General features: G+C 41.5%; 1 protein-coding gene across 1 annotated transcript in view; it reads right to left on the reverse strand.

Moving 5' to 3' along the window:
- FREM1 (FRAS1 related extracellular matrix 1) overlaps positions 1-15,443 on the reverse strand; it is a 564,068-nt gene that overhangs the window by 413,297 nt on the left and 135,328 nt on the right. The window contains exon 7 of the mRNA XM_086961404.1: positions 5,917-6,048. Coding sequence (XP_086817530.1) covers positions 5,917-6,048 — 132 coding nt within the window. The remainder of the gene's footprint in view (positions 1-5,916; positions 6,049-15,443) is intronic.

Raw genomic sequence — 15,443 nt, forward strand, 5'->3', positions numbered from 1 at the left:
TGGAAATCTGGAAAAATATGGAGGGTTTTGTAACCTTGATCTACAGTTACACCTGCTTCGAGGAGTTGTGCTTTTTTTTTAGCACTAATCCCTGTCTACCATTGTTTGTAGATAACGATTTGTGTCAAACCCCATAGGTGTATGCATGGGAACGCACATGTACCAAATAATGGGACTCCCCTTGAAACAAAGTAGTGCAGCGTAGTTTGAGTTACTTGGCCAGATTTACTATCCAAATCCTGATTTGCGCTGGAAGGTAAGTTACAAAAGTAAAGCAAACTGGGACACAGAGTTAGTAAAGCTGGGCCTCATTGTGAAAGCATACCACGTAGTACTCTGCTAATGCGTACAATGAGGTTAATATGCATAAAGACATTATGTAGATTGTACTGAAATGTTAGGTTGTGTGTTATAAACAAATAAAAATTCCAACGCAGAAAAAATGTCATAGTAACTAGAACACCGATTAATACATGTGCACTAATTTTATGGCAAGACCGGAGGCTCCTATTATGCATTCTAATCTTGCATTTATTATAACAGTAGCCAAATAAGTGAAGAACCACAGTTCCCAGAGGGCCAGGCGACAACGGGGCCAAGGGAACGAGAAAAAACGATCGTACAGTAGCCAATCACAACCAAGTAAACAGATAAGAGACCAGGCTGACTGCGCAGCTTCCTCTTTTCTTGCTGCTCGCAGTCAGATAAGTGTTCTCTTATCTTTATCTTTGCTTTTTTATACCATTGTGGTTATTTGACTGTTATTTATTGTTTGTATTTGCCTAATATCGCCTTTCGGCGTCTCTGTATTGCGCTGCGGCGCGCTTGACTTTCGCGCTTCACGCGCTTTCCATTTCTCTTTGACCGCGCACGGTCTTTTCAGCTGTTCCCTCCCCCCCTCCCTCTTACTGCCGGTGGTTTCTCCCTGTGCCGCTCCCTCGCGCTGCTTCGCACCTCTTCCAGCCGTCGTTCCAGGTTTTCCACGGCATTTATCGGAGCCCCTGCCTCAGCCCGGCTTCGTGCTCCTCTGCTGCTGGTTTCTATCTCTCGTCACCCTTCGCTCTGCTTGGCCCGCCCCGCACTCGCCCACAGTGCTCTCCCTGCTCTATTAACCCTTGCCTGCCACTTTTTTAACTACTGCTTTAGTAATCATGGAACGTGATAGTTCCTCAGAAGAAATTCCCTCAAAGGAGGACAGTGGGTCTTTTAAACAGGATTTAAGCAAGTTTATTAATAATTCTGTCGAACATGCTGTGGAATTATCAATGAAACGCATGTCAAAGACCATGGAAAATTCTATGCTCAGCCTGATGTCCAAGGCTTTGGCCCATTCTGCGGGGGATAGCAGAAAACGTAAGGTGGACCACTCTGCTCCTGTGCATGTCCCTAAAAAAGCGTCACTTTTGATGGGTGAGTCCTTCTCGCATATGACTGAGGACTTAGTGCCTCCCAGGCCTCCTACTAAGGAGGGGTTTGTTGGTTCCGAGAGCAAGAAAAAGCAAAAGACTAAGCACGCAGAGTCACCGATTAAAATATTGGTTATTTCCACCGTCTTGGACACAGACGATGATATGGCTGATGCTGACGATTTATTTGATGTTTTTGATGTGGCTGACCCCCCTTCCCCCCCTCCCAAACTTCCCAAGTCAGACTCCTTTGCGTTTGAGCCAGTTTATGACTCTGAGGGTCTCCCCATGTTCGACCATTCCTCCATTCGTCACCCTAATTCCACTGAATGCTTCCCTCTCATCATGAGGGCGAATATATTTCGGCCCGTTTACGCCTTCCTCTGGAGACTGCGGTGCGGTCTAGACTCAAATCTGAATGCCCTAAACCCTCCTTGCCTGAAAAAATCACCCAAGTCCCCTCTATTGATCAGCCCCTCCTCACTTTGTTCTCCAAATTTGGCAAGGACCCCCGTAAAGGGGTAGACAAGGCGTGGTCCACCTGTCAGGACAAGGTGTTGGATGTTGTGGGTCCACTGGCCCGTATTTTGGACATGGCGGAATCCGCCCGCCTGGAAGGTTCGGACCTCTCTGCGGAGGACATTTCTATGTGGGCCCAATGAAAGCTTTCTGTCTTTTAGGCACCGCCAACTCGGCCATTACCCATGAAAGACGAAAGGGGCTTCTGATCAAGCTGGATCCCAAACTCCCCAATCTTGCACCCATGGAGCCAGGCCCCAAAGCCAATGGTCTCCTCTTTGGCGATAATTTGGTCCGGGACCTCAGCAGGTTCGTTTCTACCTTTGCCTCTCTGGACAAGGCGCAACAGTCCATTAAGAAAGTCTTTGCCCCTCGTGTTTTTGGACGGGCCGGACGAGGCAGGGGTCGCTCTTCCGGCCGTCCCTATAACCAAGGCTCCAGAGGCTCCTACAACACCACTCAGGACTACAAGCCCCAATTATACGCACAACGAGGCCGTGGATTCCGAGGTAGAGGACAAAAAAACGACCGCAATTCCAACTCCAACCAGCAAGGTAAGCCCTTCTTCTTCCCCTCCTGTAGGGGGTCGTCTAAAATTGTTTCTGTCAAAATGGCACACCATAAGTTCAGACCCCTGTGTGCTCAACACTGTTCAGGGCTACCTCATAGAGTTCTCTTCTCCTCCTCTCCAAACCTCTTTCCCGCCTCCTCTAGTCTTCTCCTCCCATATGGCCGCTCTAATCTCAAACGAGATTCATACGTTGCTACAAAAACAGGCCATTCAGATTTTTCCCTTCGACTCTTCCGGCTTTCTAACCTCCATTTTTCTAGTCCAAAAGAAAAACAAGGAACTGCATCCTGTCATCAATCTAAAGTGGTTCAACCAGTTTGTGGTATATCGTCACTTCAAAATGGAGACGATTCTCCATTTACGGGACACCCTTGCCCAAAAGATTGGATGGTTCGTTTGGACCTTCAGGACGCCTACCTCACGGTTCCTATTCATCAGTCCCATTGGAAGTTTCTTCAGTTTCAGTGGTCAGGAGTGACCTAATGTTTCACTTCTCTTCCCTTTGGTCTTTCTTCCGCACCATGGTGCTTCACAAAACTCTTGAAGCCAGTGGTTGCCTTTCTTCGCTCTCTCGGAATCAGACTTATCATCTACTTGGACGATATTCTGATCCTGAATTCCGACAGATTCTCTCTTCTGTCCGATCTTCGGACGACTCAGTCTCTTCTCCTGGAACTGGGTTTTCTTGTCAATACAGAGAAGTCGTCCTTGACTCCGTCTCAGAACATGGAGTTCCTGGGGTTCCTTTTGGACTCAGTGGCCACTTCCCTCCGCCTGCCCCTCTCCAAAGTTTCCAGAATCAAAGCGGAGATTGCTTCTGTCCTCCAGTCGACCCTTCTGTCCCTCAGGTCTCTAGCCAGGATCGTTGGCCTTCTTTCCTCCTCCATTCAGTCCATATTTCCAGGCCCTCTCCACTACCGCGCTCTTCAGCGCCTAAAAATCAGGCATCTTCACAGAGCCTTGCCTACGCAGATCTCGTCGCCCTAGACCCCGACTCCCCCACTGAGCTTCAATGGTGGATAGACCATTTAGATGCGTGGAACGGGCGCACTATCTTCGCCACTGCCCCCGATCTTGTATTAGAATCCGATGCAAGCCTGTCGGGTTGGGGCGCCCGCTGTGGTCCAATCTCGACTGGAGGTACATGGTCATCAGAGGAGTCCAAATTGCACAGCAACTGTTTAGAGATGCTTGCAGGTTCCTTTGCAATCCAAAGCCTCTCCAAAGACAGAATCCAATGTTCCATCCTACTTCGCATGGACAATGTTTCTGCGGTTCGCTATATCAATCATCTTGGCGGGACCAAGTCCAAGCCTCTGGCGGATTTAGCGAAAAGTCTGTGGGAATTCTGCCTAGCACATCATTTCTCCTTAACAGCGGAATACCTTCCAGGGAATCTCAACTCAGTAGCGGATTGGCACTCAAGGTTCCTCCACGATTCCAGCGATTGGAAGCTTTGTCCCTCCGTTTTCCTTTCTCTTTCTCACAAATGGGGTCCCTTCTCTATCGATCTCTTTGCTTCCCGCCTCAACTGTCAATTGCCCCAGTTCTTCAGTTGGCGGCCGGACCCTCTGGCCCTAGCTACGGAGGCATTCCTTCAGGATTGGTCTTGTCACCTCAATTATGCTTTTCCTCCTTTCCTTATTATCAGCAGGGTACTGTCTCAAGTTCGCCACCAGTCCACTTCTCTGGTGTTAATTGCTCCTTTTTGGCAAGCTCAAATTTGGTTCCCCTCCTTGTTGGAGACGGCGATAGATTTTCCTGTTCTCCTTCCATCTTTCGACGATCTTCTCCTCAACCCCCAAGGCCTTCGCCACAGTCTCATTCTGGACAACTCCTTGACCCTGTCGGCCTGGAAAGTTTCCAGCTTCCCCCTTCTAACGTCCTCCTTTCGCAAGAGGCTGCTCTCTTCATCAACCAGGCCTGGGCCCCTGGAACTTCCAAAGCTTACAAATCCGCCTGGTCTCTTAGGGTAAGCTGGTGTTTGGAAAGGAATATCGATCCCCTTTCAGCCCCTCTAAATTTTATAATAAATTTTCTGGCTTCTGAGGCCAGTGCCGGTAAGGCCTATCGTACCATTAACCTTTATCGCTCTGCCATTTCCCTCAACCATGCTCAGATCGATGGCAAACCGGTTTATGCACATCCTCTGATCTGTCGCCTCCTCAAGGGTGTTCGATGTTCTAAACCACCGTTGGCTAAGTATACCTTTTTGTGGGACGTTTCTGTGGTTCTTAAACTGTTTATGAATTGGCCTGTTGACTCTGACTTATCGCTCAAAATGTTATCTGCCAAACTAACTATGTTACTTTGTTTGATTTCTATTAAGAGAGTCTCTGATGTTAGAGCTTTAGATGTTTCTTCTCGACAATTTTCTCCTACAGGTGTTTTGCTCCAGATTCGCATAAGAGCTAAGACAAATTCTCCATTTTCGGAGCGCATTCGGCCAGGGGAGCCATGGCCTCTAGGGCCTTTTGGTCCGGCTCCCGCTTGGAGGACATCCTGAGATCAGCAGATTGGTCCAATGACAGTGTTTTCCGCATGTTCTATTGTAAGCCTTTTCATTCTCTTGCTTCTGATATTATTAATATGCTTTGAACAAGCATAATAGGAGCCTCCAGTCTTGCCATAAAATGTAGATTTTCCTAGTTATTATGACGGAACGTCTTAATTTTATTAAAGACACGGAGGCGAGTATTATACCACCGCTACACTTCTAATCTGTGTTCTCCCTCCCTACAGCGAATCCGGCCTTGCCACGTGCTTCATCATAGGAGGTCTTCTCTCCATCGACTTCGTGCTTCACCCTCATGGACTTCTTCGGCTCTCCCGGCTACCTCTCCGGATGCTCTCGTTGGACTTTGGCCTTGGCTCCCTGTGGTTCAAGATATCTGCTCCTGGACTTTGCCTCTTTCTATTGTTATGGCTATTTTTCCTTTGTTCTCTAATGTTATCTGACCAGCTCGTCAGCAAAAAGAGGAAGCTGCGCAGTCAGTGTGGTCTCTTATCTGTTTACTTGGTTGTGATTGGCTACTGTACTATCGTTTTTTCTCGTTCCCATGGCCCAGTTGTCGCCTGGGCCTCTGGGAACCGTGGTTCTTCACTTATTTGGCTGCTGTTATAATAAATGCAAGATTAGAATGCATAATACTCGCCTCCGTGTCTTTAATAAAATTAAGACTTTCCGTCATAATAACTAGGAAAATCTACATTATTAAGTAGATTATGTGAAATCATATTTCTTGCATAATAGTGACACGTTATTGATTTCTATTTTCTAAAAATGTGAATGTGTCCTCTGATGCAGCTTTAGAGAACATTGTAGAAAGCTCCAGTATCCTTTGGGAGGAAATGAAGGTTACATATATGAATGAGTAACAATAGGAATATCAAATCTGCAGACACAAAATTCAGCTTCACCTCTTACAGTGATTCGTCCATGCTGTAAACCATCCACGATGACGAGGCGCACAGCAGTGATGTCATCATTGTCCACAATTTGAAACTGCTCCCATGTGATAGGCCGGGACTGGCCTTCAAGGAGATCTAAGCCTAGAGAGAAAATGCAACTAATATTACTATCAATTTACAGATGAGATAACAAGTAGCTGTACGAGCAACAAGCAATTAAAACAACATAGGGAAAGATGTACACAGCTCTTCTGTGGTCACAAAATCACAGGGTTGGGGCCACAAAAACATGGCTTGAGATGTACAAAACATTTTTTCGCTCAGGAAAAGCCTTTCTAACTCACAAAGGTGGTTGTGTGACTTATTCCAAAATGCAAGTTGGTGGGGGAGTGAAAGGAAAGTCTGCTCCTAATTGCGAGTCACAATGACATTTATAAAAAGGTTTGTGGTCACTATTGCGGCTGTAAACCATTAATCAGATACTGACACCTGAGGTGTGCTGGTATCTGATTCACAAAGAGAATGCTGCTCTTTAGTTTCAGCTTGTCCTTTAGGTATTGGGTGGAGCAACCCCGGGGAGCAGACAGTAGTCCACTGTGTGCTCCCCCTAATGTTTTCCCAAATGGAAACCTTGTTTTAAATCAGCAACTGTGTCTTTAATGGACACGACTTGCTTAAATAAACAGAGGTCAGCCGTCCCTTGCAGGCTACCATCCCTGTTTTCATAGTCAATCACAAAAGGTTGCAAATTGTGAGCTGCCTAAAAAATGTTTAGGCAGATCATTTTATAATCTTTTGTGAATGTACAATTTGTGAAGCAACCTCTTACTGTACATAGAGCCCACTTCACAAAAGTAATCTGAGACAGAATCCTAACTTTAGAACTTTTGGTATTCACAAAAGGCATTTAGGAGTAGTAAAGTTAGGCTTTTGTCTTAAGTTTTGGTCTTAAGACAAAATTCTAACATAATCTCAATTTAGGTTTGCGAATAAGTATTTGGAAGGGGCGTGTTTAAGGCGTCCATTCCAAATTCCGATTCTCATTGGCATGTACGAATGTTTTGTGACTGAAATGCGGTTGAGAAAAATACGCACTTTACAGTCAACTAAAAGTTAGTGGTAACTCATTCACAAATGGGAAAATATTTTTTTATGATTTTTTAAGATTAGGCAGTGGTCCAAAACACCACTGCCTGCGCATAAAAAATGAAACTTAAATGTTTCATTCTTTTCTTTTTAAACGCATACCGTTTTTTTTTTAAGGGAAAACAGGCTGCATTTAAAAAATAGAGTGGTTTATTTAAAAGCAATCACAGACATGGTTGTTTGCTGAACCCAGCAGGCTACCTACCATCCCTGTGATGACAGCGAATAGTAGCGGGTCACAAATTACGACCTAAACTCATTAATATTCATGAGGTAGGTCTAATTGTTACCCACTACGAATCACTATTTAAGGATTAAGGGCTAAATGACCCCTTTGTACATTAGTAATAGTGATTACCAAATAGCGAACCGCAAACAAACGCTAATTGGTAATTGCTATTAGTATTATTTCTACATCGAGTGCTAAATAACTACCTTCACTACATCACTTCCTTACAAATTTAGGGCCATATGTATGAAGCTATTTTCGATTCGCAAAGGCCGAAATTCGCCGAATTTCGGCCTTTGCGAATCGGAAACCGCCATTTTTGCACATTTGCAATGTATGAAAAAGTAGCAAAATAAGGAAGTGCAAAATTTTGCGATTCCTTATTTTGCCATAGCATTTAAGGAATCACAATTTTGCGATTCCTGAATTGCTATGTAAGAAGCTTTTTTCTCTTGCGAATTTGGATTAAGGAATTGCAATTTACCACCAACTCAAAGTTGGTGGTAAATTGCGATTCCTTTTCAATAAGCACAAATTTGCATTTTTCATTGTGGCATGTGATGCACATGCATGCCCTTAGGGCATGTATGTGCGCCATATGCGCACACATGTCATTTTCAGGGGTGCAGCAGGGTGTTCTTGAGACACCCCCTGCACCCTTGAAAATTCGCACAATTTGCGATTAGCAAATAGCGTTAGCAAATTTCCCCTTCATTCCTATGGGCCTCCTGGCCCATAGAAATGAATGGGAAGTATTCCTTATTTGCGAATTCGCAATTTGCGAATTCGCAAACAAGGAATAGTAAGGAATCGCTAAAATTCCTAGATTACCTACATACATACCGTTTTGAGAATTCTAAATAGCGATTCCTTAAGATTCGCTATTTAAAATTTGCAAAACGGAAGTATGATACATATGGCCCTTAATGTGCAACTTGATCGCAAATAAGTATTGAAAATAAAATGCAGTTGAATAGTGAATTATGAAATATCAGAAAAGGTTGTCCATATAATTGATTCCTGTACAAATAGGAATAATAAAAAGTATGCACAAGATACAAAGAAATGTGAAAAAATACATTGCACAATCATCTCACATCAAGCTCACACACAAACAAAATAAAATGAAGACCTAATCTGATTGAAATCTAGGTAGGCTAGAATCCAACAGAATTAACATGGTCAAATTCGTCGACGTTATTTATTAGTTAATTCGGGAAAAACATTTTATTTTTGCGACTATGTTGCAATCTTTAAAGCTATGGAAATGAAGTTTGGATATGAAAGGGCCCAACTTCCTGCTGCATAGTAAGGGATAGTTAAGGAAAGGATTGCAATGAATATCGAATTAAAATGATGACCATAAAATCCTGGATGGCATTTAGAGTTTTGTAATATTTAGATAGGTGGATGGTTAATGAATTTTGAATGTTTATTTTCAAGTATAACTAAATAATGTTCGGCGAATTTACTACAAACAACTTCGAGATACTTTGGAGATATTCCCAGAATTGAGGGACAGTCAAAATCCCAGATGCACCCTTTTTGACTAAACTGGTGAACTCAAATGTATTGAAATTTCCTCAGAGGTTCATTAAAAAAACGTGTATTTTTTGTATATCATCTATATATATTGTAAGAAATTTAAAGTTGTAAATTAGTACCTGGTACACACATTCATATGCTTTGGAGATGTGAAAAATTATTGCTGCTTTGGAGCAGGTGCCTAATCAAATGGAACTGTGGGCTACATGTACAAAGGTAATCGTTTGCGATTACCAAATAGTGAATTTTTGCGATTCGCTATTTGGGAATTGCAAACACCAATGTACAAATGTTTCTGATACACATTTTGCTATTACCAGTGGGTTGGAAATAGACCTATCTCATCAATATTAATGAGGTAGGTCTCGGTTTGCGCCCCATTAAAATCAAAGGGATGGTGATGGTAGTCTGCTGAGGTCAGCAGACCACCATTTCTATGATTGCTTTTAACTAAAGCAATCTTTTTTTTTTAATAGAGCCCATTCTCCTTAAAGGAAACCAGAATGCGTTTCAATAGAATTCAAAAAAAGTTTTCTTTTCATTTATTTAGGAGTAGGCAGGGGTCAATGGGACCACTGTCTGCTCTTACAAAGGGAAAGGGAACCTTTGGGGACCCCTTCCCATGTGCGAATGGGTAACCACCTACTTGAAGTAGGTGGTACAATGCAAATCATTTGCAACCGCATTTCGGTTGCAAAACATTCACACATACCACTGCGATTAAGTATTAGGAAGGAACGCCCTAAATACGCCCCTTCCTAACACAGAATCGCAAATCCAATTTATGGTTCGGTAATAAATTACAAGAATTACAAAATGGGTTTTGTTCACGTGAAAAAGCCTTTTTGCGTTGCAGATGGGCTGAATCTGTTTATTTGCCCATTTGTGACCACAAAAAGACTTTATATATTTGGCCTTCATTTTGGGAGCCATAATTAATAGATCTCCGTTGACTACATTACTGAGTTATGTCCTTCCTTTAAATTTCATCACCTGCAATGCATAATTTAGTCTCTGACTGCAGCAATAAAACAAAAATCTAAAGGTATGAGATCCTCTATTGTTCCCTCTGCTTAATAGTGTACTTTAAATTAATCTCACATTTCTAAATCTAGAAAAAAATCTATAACACTCTGGATAAGGTTAAAGCCTGGCTTTTCATCAGAGGTATCCCTCAAAAGGAAAATATATTTTTATAAGATGGCATGTGTAGAAAAACGTAAACATGATCCTGGAATTTGTAACTCCCACAGTGACATTAGTTGAAGCACTGTAAAAAAAAATCTGTACTTTGCTATGTGAGTTTTATTGATATTGGAATGTACATGAATTATTAAAATACACTGTTTCTCAGGAATTAATTTTGACAGTGCATCTGTGATTTCCAAGACTCCCAGTAACTCACATATTTGTTTGTACACTTTGGGGCTAGGGACGATAACCCTGCCAGGTGGCAGCCTTTATTTGATCAATGCAGTTTAGCTGGGAACTTAATTTATGAAGGACGGTATTTGGGGCCGGATGTACAAAGGCCTTTTCGATTTCGTAAAAAGGCAGAATCGCAATTTAGGCCCATTAAGAAATGCTAACCAGGATTTTCCTATGTACAAAGGCCTTGAGGGAATCGTAAAAAGCCATTTCTACCAACTAGGGATTTCCTATTTGCGATTTCTTAGCACAAGTGCAAGGCATTTCCTAAATGCAAATTGAAAATGCAATAAACATCAACTCAAAGTCCATGGTAACCATGCGCAATTTTATAAAAGTACATCAAGATGCTGTTTTGTTGTGCAATACAGTCCACACATACTGTGGTGACTCGCACAGGTAAGAGCGGTGGGGCAGGGCGGGGTGGGGCATAGTGGAAATCGACATACGACGATATAGTGAAAAGTAAATAAATAAAACCACTTATCTTGTGCTTGCCGCACCACCGAGCCAGCCATGCTACGAGTGCAAGGTTTATGTACAGTAATTTTCAGACAAATACACAGAGGGATGTGGAAATCTCCAGAGGAAGAGTAGTCCGATGGAGTCCAAACTGCTCGTGTGCAGTCCACGAGTCGGGTGCGTCGCCGCGTATTCCTCCGGTATGTGTTCCTGGCCAGGAACACATACCGGAGGAATACGTGGCGACGCTTGCAAGCACATCGGACAGGCATTCTATCCAAGCAGTGAGTCGCACCCGACTCGTGGACTGCACACAAGCAGTTTGAAGCCCCTGAAAGGCTAGAGATATATGCATTCACAACCCGTATGCAGCCTCTCTAAGAAAGTGCCGATTGAACCTACATACCACATAGGGTCGACAGCTTTTATACTCGTTCATCTATGGTCAAGGGCCCAGCTGGGTCAGAATTATCACCATCGGAGCGACCTCCTGGTGTAATACAGCCATACAAAGCCCTGAGGGTTTGCAATAGCGATGAAACATGTGTCGGCTGGCTGTTGTACTAAATAAAAGGACTCCATCGGACTACTCTTCCTCTGGAGAATCCCACATCCCTCTGTTGCTTTGTACACTGTGTATTTGTCTGAAAATTACTGTACATATGTTTTACTTTTGAGTGCATTGGGAATGCCTGTTAATCTTGTTCTTTGGTGGTTTTTCCACCAAACATTGAGTGGTTTTAGGGCTCTCCACTCACCCAGGTGCACCACTCTACTTGCTTAACCCTACCAGTGTGTCGACTTTAGGTTGTGCACCCATTGTCCTTTCCTGACCAAAAGCCTTGAGGTTCTTTCCTATAGCCTTATAGCCCGCCGTAGCGGGCTATACCGGCTATTAAAAGCCCGCTGAATCGTTAAAGGCCTGAGCCGTAGGCGAGGGACTTTAACGAGACAGCTGGACTTTAATTGCCGGTATAGCCCTGCTACGAAGGGCTATAAGGCTATTAGGACATTCTGCCACTAGAGGGCAGAATGTTCTAACAAATTAAACAAAGGGTTCTCGAAGCTCGAGGGGATATAAATCCCCTCAAGCTTCGAGAAGCTTTTGTAGAACATTGGAATGTTGCTCTGCGGGTCTTTACCGGCCTGTAGAAGCAGGGAGCACTCCATTGTCTGCAATGGAGCTCCTCTGTTTTGCAGCAGTGGTATAATTGTCAGCTTCCGAATACAGTTAAGCCAAGATTCCTACGTTAAGCGTAGACACGAGGGATTTGTAACAGTGAGGTTTCTGTGCTACACACTTGAGCCCCTTGTCTGTGCAGCTCACGTTACTAAATGTGAGACTGAAACAGTTTTTTTATTTGCACCCATCTGTCCAGCGCACGTTCTCAATTAATAGAAAACGTGTGATCAAGTGCTCTGATAAATCAGCTTACTGCCTACATGTGAACTATAAGAGATGACGTTTGACACTAAAGAAAATAAATCTGTTTTTTTCTCGACGTGTTTTATTACTGTTTGATATGAGTGTGAGAAAAGATCTATCATCCTTTACTGGAATCATAAAAATATGTGAAACTGATCTAATGTATTAAATGATCAGTTCACGCAGTGAATTATTGAGTGAATTTATGAATGAGATAGCTGTACACTTTGATCAGGCTGTCTCGTACAATAAACATTGTATATATATATATATATATATATATATATATATATATATATATAAATATAAAATATATATATATATTCGTTTATTGTGGGCACATCCCATAAAACATATCAAGACGATACAATGAATATAAAATTTAAATATAAAATATAAAATGTAAGTGCTTTAAAAGTTATACAATATAAGAGCTCGTGAAAAAGCAGGTTTCACCTGCGAAACGCGTCGAGAAAGCCATTAAATAAAACACGCTTTGCATCTACAAGTGGCCCGGATCTCTTTTCTTGACTGGAGAAGGTTTTGGTTGTATAGATTGGGATTCGCTATCCCACCCAATGCCCGCCTTTGAAAGCGGCAGGGGTCTACAGCGACTCGTTTGGTTGGATATATATATATATATATATATATATATATATATATATATATATATATATATATATATATTCGTTTATTGTGGGCACAGCCCATAAAACATATCAAGACGATACAATGAATATAAAATTTAAGTGCTTTAAAAGTTATACAATATAAATACGAGTGTCATAAAAGAGCAGTTGCATTGCTATAAAAACGATAAAAACATTGAATTCAGATAAAAGAGTAAAAAGACGAAAACTGATTGTGAACCTGACGTAGTAACCAATTAATCATCTGGGAGGGGAGTGTCCCAGTCAATCATAAGATAGTCAGAGAACCCCGCAGGGATGTTGTGAAAAATAGCAGACGTGGGTGTCATGTGGTTTAGAGAAATTAGCAGTATAAGTATGTGCAACAAATCATTAACACTTGATAGAGAAAGATGAGAATATCACAATTCTCTATCGGGATTTAGATTTGTGAATGGCCTTCTTTCTCAAAGCCCAAGAGATATACAAATACTTAGAGACTGCGAAGGCTAAGGGTTCGCTGGTGTCACTTTTAAAAAGTCTCTTCGCTTCCCAATAATGTCTCACACCCATATTATTTTAACAGCAACAAGCCATTTTTTACGGATCTTCCAATATGAAGTGCAGATTAGCATGAAATGAGACTGTTTCAACTATGCTCAGGCAGTTTGGGCAGCAGTCATCCTGGCCGGTGGCATTGACCCATTTGGAGGTGTGTGATCTCAAGGGGACAACCCCACACATATATTGTCATTAGAGGCATTTTAATGGATATGGGTGCATTCTATTCAGGTTGGGTTCTGGCCTGGGCAGGCTTTTGTGGTTTAGATATGTGTCTGTAATAGAATTAGATTGGTAGATTTCCAATGTTTGGAATGTGACTGCCTCCCTGTAGGACTGTTTTATTTTTGGGACATTGCGTTTTATTATTGCCTCCGGGGCAGTCCACAGCTCGCTCATTTCTATTCTGTACGTTAGTTCTTTTATGTGTTTCAGCCACGGTTTTGGTTTCTGTCAAGAGCCATAAGTTCTTTAACACACTCCCTGTAGGTTGCTAATTCATTAGTTGACAATAATCTCACCCAGTATAATAGGAGCTTTAGTACCACTATTAGATGATTAGTATTAAGACCCAAGTCAAAGCATGCTGGTGTGGTGGAAAAGCTTAAGGGAAGCTGAAAAGTGATTTAATAAACCTGTTTTAAATGTTTGTTAAACCCTTGGCATTGGCGTAGCCCCAGATCTCGGCACCATATATCGTTGATGCTACAGCCGAGGAGTTATATACAGTGATGCCCGGAGAAACTGCCCCACTAGATGCTGTTTTTAATGCCTCGCTATTGCAACGTGTGATCAAGTGCTCTGATAAATCAGCTTACTGCCTACATGTGAACTATAAGAGATGACGTTTGACACTAAAGAAAATAAATCTGTTTTTTTCTCGACGTGTTTTATTACTGTTTGATATGAGTGTGAGAAAAGATCTATCATCCTTTACTGGAATCATAAAAATATGTGAAACTGATCTAATGTATTAAATGATCAGTTCACGCAGTGAATTATTGAGTGAATTTATGAATGAGATAGCTGTATACTTTGATCAGGCTGTCTCATACAATAAACATTGTATATATATATATATATATATATATATAAATATAATATATATATATATATATATATTCGTTTATTGTGGGCACAGCCCATAAAACATATCAAGACGATACAATGAATATAAAATTTAAATATAAAATATAAAATGTAAGTGCTTTAAAAGTTATACAATATAAGAGCTCGTGAAAAAGCAGGTTTCACCTGCGAAACGCGTCGAGAAAGCCATTAAATAAAACACGCTTTGCATCTACAAGTGGCCCGGATCTCTTTTCTTGACTGGAGAAGGTTTTGGTTGTATAGATTGGGATTCGCTATCCCACCCAATGCCCGCCTTTGAAAGCGGCAGGGGTCTACAGCGACTCGTTTGGTTGGATATATATATATATATATATATATATATATATATATATATATATATATATATATATATATATATATATATATATATATATATATATATATATATATATATATATATATATATATATATATATATATATATATATATATATATATATTCGTTTATTGTGGGCACAGCCCATAAAACATATCAAGACGATACAATGAATATAAAATTTAAGTGCTTTAAAAGTTATACAATATAAATACGAGTGTCATAAAAGAGCAGTTGCATTGCTATAAAAACGATAAAAACATTGAATTCAGATAAAAGAGTAAAAAGACGAAAACTGATTGTGAACCTGACGTAGTAACCAATTAATCATCTGGGAGGGGAGTGTCCCAGTCAATCATAAGATAGTCAGAGAACCCCGCAGGGATGTTGTGAAAAATAGCAGACGTGGGTGTCATGTGGTTTAGAGAAATTAGCAGTATAAGTATGTGCAACAAATCATTAACACTTGATAGAGAAAGATGAGAATATCTGATGGAGGGTGGTTTTACTTTTTCCATCTGAAGGCCCCATGCTTGGGTATCACTTAGCCTCATGCCAAGGTAGTCGAAGTAGTGGACTACCTCTAGCAGAAGCCCCTCATCAATCACACTACCTCTATATCCTTTATGTGGGTTTATTGTCATGACTTTTGATGAGTTTAAC

The sequence above is a fragment of the Lissotriton vulgaris genome, chromosome 3_1 (genome assembly GCF_964263255.1).
Source record: "Lissotriton vulgaris chromosome 3_1, aLisVul1.2, whole genome shotgun sequence".
NCBI lineage: Eukaryota > Metazoa > Chordata > Amphibia > Caudata > Salamandridae > Lissotriton > Lissotriton vulgaris.